This window comes from Rhododendron vialii, chromosome 9a, assembly GCF_030253575.1.
Source record: "Rhododendron vialii isolate Sample 1 chromosome 9a, ASM3025357v1".
Lineage (NCBI taxonomy): Eukaryota > Viridiplantae > Streptophyta > Magnoliopsida > Ericales > Ericaceae > Rhododendron > Rhododendron vialii.
In genome coordinates, this window is record NC_080565.1 from 14,338,969 (window position 1) to 14,343,862 (window position 4,894).

The following is a 4,894-nucleotide window of genomic DNA, read 5'->3' on the forward strand; positions in this document are numbered from 1 at the left end:
ACAGCCCGTTTCAAGTTCAAATCAAAGTTTCGGAAAGTCAAAATCCATTCCGAGGACTTTTGCCAAGTTTTGTCATGCCATACACTTCAAATGGACCTAACATAATTGTACGGGGGTGTCGATTTCAGTCTGGGACTAAATCGAGTCATCTTTTGCATCTTATGTCCGTTTTTGAGGCATTTTTAGTATTTTTCGGCTTATTTCTCGTCTCAAGGTGTTTTTCCCGATTTTGTCTATTCGTATAGGTCATTGTACGTCTATATGGTCTTACAAAAGTGTCAATTTCCTTTGTTTAGGAGAATTTCAAATTTTGGCTCATTAATGCCTAAAATTTCATTATTTTCCATGTGTCCTAAGTTTCATATCCTGGGACTTTTCTTTCCATTTCTTTCGAGCTAAGTCAAGTTTTGTACCATACGTGCATGTTTATTTTTTGATTCAAATCACTCATCAATGCAAGTTGGATATTAGCAGTTAGTTTGTTATTCTTTTATCAATTTTCGACAAAGAAAGTTACTGAACTTTTCGACAAAGAGAGTTACTGAACGGAATATGCATTTTTATACACTATCAAATCAATATCCATAAGCAAAAGGTGGAAATGTATGTAGCGACACAATGGCCCAAGCAAAAGTAATATCAACAAGGCACATCCGCCAAGAAGTCAAAAAGGGCACGCGGGCCCAACCATCCTCTAAAATATCAAGTCTAGGGCACGCTGGCCCGCCATCAAGTCAATCTACGTGGGCACGTAAGCCCGAATCGAAAGCAAAAAGACAATAAAATAAATGAGGCTCAGTGGTAGCCCTCAATCGTCGAAATCCTCAGCATCGTCATCATCATCTCTTTCTCTTGGATCCATCTTATACTTGGGATCATCGTCGGAGTCTTTGGAGCCGCTACTGAAAGGCGAATGCTCCTTTTCCTCTTCCTCTTCTTCCTCCTCATCCTCCTCATTCTCCGCAGCTCGGGAAGTGGTGGCTCCTTTTCTTTTCTTCTGAGCTGGCCCCTATGCTGGTTTCTTCTGAGCTGGCCTCTTCCTCAGTTCTCTGCGAAACTGTGGCTCGTCGCTAGTCGAGATAATCTCTACTCCTCTCTACACACTAGCTACTGGTCATGAAGCGCTTGCCTGTCTCTGGGCTGCGGTAGGAGTAGTAGAGGTGCTGGCCGTCTTCTTTTGTGGAGGAGGTCGTGCACTTTTTCGCCTAGGCGCCGCCCTAGCTTGTCCCTGCATTGCCATTCATTCAATCATTTCAGTATATATTGTGCATATTTTGTATATATCAAATGCTGAAAATAGGTATCAAGAGCAATTCTATCAAGCATACATTGTATCAAAAGCAAGCTTATCTAAGTATCGAAAGCAGAACGGAACAAATTTCTAGGATTTATACCTGAGGCCGTAAGTAGGAGCCGGAGCCGCCGGTGGGTAGTGCAACTGCAGAGGAGTGCCATCCACTATCTTGTGAAACTCTTTCTCCATGGCTAGCATCAAGCGGGCAGCCTCCCGCGCCCATTCAATTGGCACCTATGTTACATTTTGGAAATAAAGTCAGGATACGGTCCAAATACAGTGCAAGTACGAGGAAATAAACAAAGCTAAAAGTACATCATACCGGTCCCATGATCTATGACGGCTCCATCCTAGCTGGCTGAAACTGAACTGTGGCCGCCTCTCCCTGTGCATCCCGTACCGCCAGTGTCCACGAGAGTCGAGGAAGTCCGGTCGTCGTTGCGTAGCCACTCCTCTCCCTCGAGCGAGCTGCCCTGCCCCTTTGGCCCCATCTTTCCTCGCCAACCGCCAGAGCTTCGCTCTCCACAGCCAAGTGCTCCATCACCACAAGCGGTCCCGCCAAGTACTGCCTCCGGTAGATGGCATAGCGCAATGCGCTCAGGCCTTAGAAAGGCAACAAGATCGTCCGGGTTAGTAAAACGTTGCAACACAGCCAACATGTACCGACCAATGAGCGAAGCACAAGACGGAAGTGGCCTAAGGACTATGAACTCAGACGATCCAAGCGACTGTCTTGTCACCCGGTCGCCCAAGTACCACTACCACCCGAAAGACGACTCCAAAAGCACTCGGCTCGCTGTCACTACTCTAATCCTAGCGACGAACTCTGGCTCAGGCACCAGGCCACCCCATGGGTTCCACTCCACCTGTAATACATTCAAAAGCCAAAACCAAACGGGCATCAGCGACAACATTAAAGCAATTCAAGGCAAAAGTAACTGATGAAAGATTTGTTTACTTGAGTACTCAACAGCATATCGAGGTAGACTCTGAAGCCCAGGAGGCTCCCTTTTGACTTCTTTTTGCCTTTATGAAGCGGTCCCCAGATCATGGCACGAGGGAGCATCCTCAAATCTGGACACTTGTTCTTCGGAGGGTACATTTTCAACATCTCGTAAGCCCATAGCTACAAGGTTTTCCAACAATCAAAGCATCGGACATACAGCATATACAATTCAAGGAAAAACTGCAAGTATGAAATGAAATTGAGCTATAAGTTTTGTTTCTTACCTCCCACACTCTCCAGTAGCGAGCAGTCGCCTTCTTCCCTCGCGAGAACTCCCCCATGAACCCATAGCACGTCCCTAAAGCTGCTCATCCCCAGTTGTACCGAGAGGCCGTGTGTAGGTCGCGAAGGGCTAGCAAGTAAGACAAGTGCACTGTAGGCCGCTTATTCAGGTATAGTGTAGCCCCGAACAAGTACAAAAGATAGGCCCTCGCCATCTGCTCCTCCTCCTGCTCAGAAGTCGATATCCTCCCCAGCAAGTATACCCAGAACTAGTCATACCGGACTACCTCTTCACCACCCAAAGGCACCTATCCCAGGAACCACCTCAGTGCTGCCTCATCCCGATGAATTCCCGAGTCAAACAGGATAGGCTCGCCTCCCACCCTCGGGCTAGTGATCGCCGCGAAGTCGAACGGGGTCACTGTCATCTCCCCGATCAGAAAGTGGAAGGTATTGGATGTGTCCCATCACCTCTCAACCAGCACAGTAAGTACGGCATGGTCGTTCTTCACCACTGTCAGTGTGGGGATAAACAAGCCAAACCCTGCAGCATCCACCAGCTCTCGAACCCGCTCAGGTAAGGCCCTATACAACTCAAGTGAACTCGCTGGACCGCCATGTCCCCGCGAGCTCGCTACTCCTCTCTGCACACAACAACAGCCAAAACAGGAAGAAGTATGTCAATATATACAGTTCAAATCCAATAAGCAGTCGAATCAGGTCGAAACAGGCAAACTATCAGTGGGATATTCAAGAGAATACTATCAATCGAGCTTCCAAACTACTAGGCCGAATTGAGCTACATCGTCAGTCGAGACATTTTATCAGTCGAACCAAACTATCAGGCATCCTACTAGTCAAAGTTCTAAAGTTGCATTGTTAGACCAGGCATTCTACAGTCGAGTTCAAGTTCACTATTAGCAATTTCTATCAAGTTCCAGGCATTCTACTAGTTGATTCAAGCTCTAAGTTACGTTATCAGTCAAGGCATCTATCCAACAAGTCGAGTTCTAGCTCAGAAGACATGCATTGCATGTTATAGTTCAACAGTAAACACATACAGATACAACAGTGCTAAAAGGAAGCTGAAGCAAGTGTAAGGGTATACCTGTGCCCAAGACACGGACAAGTGCTCTATAGGGTCCCTCAGGACAAGCTCCGCATCGTAGCTATCCCGTCGAGGCTCTTAGCTCTCGACCCCAGACAGTATGAACAGGTGTGGTTCTGGTGGTGTGTATGCCTCTACAACGAACTCTAGGGCGTCTCGCCTCAATCTCTCCTCCTCCTCGACACGTGCAATCTGTTGCAACCTCTCTTCCCAGGCTGCCAAGACTACTTCAACCACTACGGGGTTTTCCTCCATGAGCCAGGCAAGCGCTTCGTCGCCTACAAACTCCGCAAGATCGCTATTGGTAACGGGGTCATGCCTTGAGGACCCCGCGGGTGGCATAAACTCAACCCGCTCCGTCAGCGCCGCTCTCTGAGCCTCCTTTATAACTACCAGATCCTTACCCTTCGACGGGTCCCTCGGTGGAGTCTCTGACCAGTCGTCACCGCCGCCATCACCGCTACTGCTTTCGCCGGACCTAGTCGAGCCTACCCTGATGACCACCAGACCCTCTACACCACTCTGGAAGTCCAAATGTCGAACCCGTGGGCCCCCTGTATCAGAACCCACCTGTGTACGCCCCTCCAGCACAAGTGTACACCGATCGTCCTCACCACCTACCCGTTCTGCATGGCCTCCAACGCCATTGCCACTGCTGTGAACCTCTGCACTGGTGCCCGTCATGGCTCCCTCCACTGCCGATCGCCCGTTCGAAGTCTCATGGTTTCGATTTGACCCTTGGTTGGCCTCCCTCTTCTCCGACACTGCCATTGTCGCTGCCACCGCCGGTTTCCGCCATGGATGAGTTGGGATGTGTGGGTTTTGGAGGATAACGGGAGAATATGGATGAGAGTTGGGGATTTGAGAGAGTTTGAGAGGGTTAGGGAGTTTTGAAACTGATGTATGGCAGTTTCAGACGCTGTTCAAAAGTTTATAAGACATGGGAAAGAGTTGGGCTGGATCTGGGCTGGGTCTGGACTCGGATCTGTCAAAATGACCAGCGTATGCCTCAAATCCACTAACGTACGCCGTTGAGTTTTAGGCCTGCGGCCCAAATTGAATTCTGAGGTCAAAATTCTTCCAAAATCAAAGGCCGTGATCACCAATCCATGTTGTCACCCCTGGTTAATTATTTCCCAAGCAAAGTCCATCCAATTTCAAATCAACAACGGTCTACCCGTCAAATTTCAAATCAACGACGGTCCACCCGTCCAATTTCAAATCAATGACAGTCTATCCATCCAATTTCAAATCAACGATGGTC

General features: G+C 48.4%; 1 protein-coding gene across 1 annotated transcript; it reads right to left on the minus strand.

Annotated features, from left to right (window-relative positions):
• Window positions 1-808: 808 nt before the first annotated feature.
• Window positions 809-1,517, minus strand: LOC131299646 (26S rRNA (cytosine-C(5))-methyltransferase NOP2B-like). The gene is made up of 3 exons (XM_058325230.1): window positions 1,395-1,517; window positions 1,130-1,228; window positions 809-1,009 (listed from the first exon to the last, which is right to left on the minus strand). The coding sequence occupies exons 1-3, from the start codon at window positions 1,515-1,517 to the stop codon at window positions 809-811; spliced, it is 423 nt and encodes a 140-aa protein (XP_058181213.1).
• Between the last annotated feature and the right edge of the window lie 3,377 nt (window positions 1,518-4,894).

Excerpts from the sequence above, each read along its gene's own strand:
- LOC131299646 (XM_058325230.1), bottom strand. The coding sequence starts at position 1,517 with ATGGGCGCGGGAGGCTGCCCGCTTGATGCTAGCCATGGAGAAAGAGTT. Across the intron at positions 1,229-1,394 it reads GCTCCTACTTACGGCCTCAG|GGACAAGCTAGGGCGGCGCC; the intron begins GTATAAATCCTA and ends ATGGCAATGCAG. Across the intron at positions 1,010-1,129 it reads CTACCGCAGCCCAGAGACAG|GGGCCAGCTCAGAAGAAAAG; the intron begins GCAAGCGCTTCA and ends AAACCAGCATAG.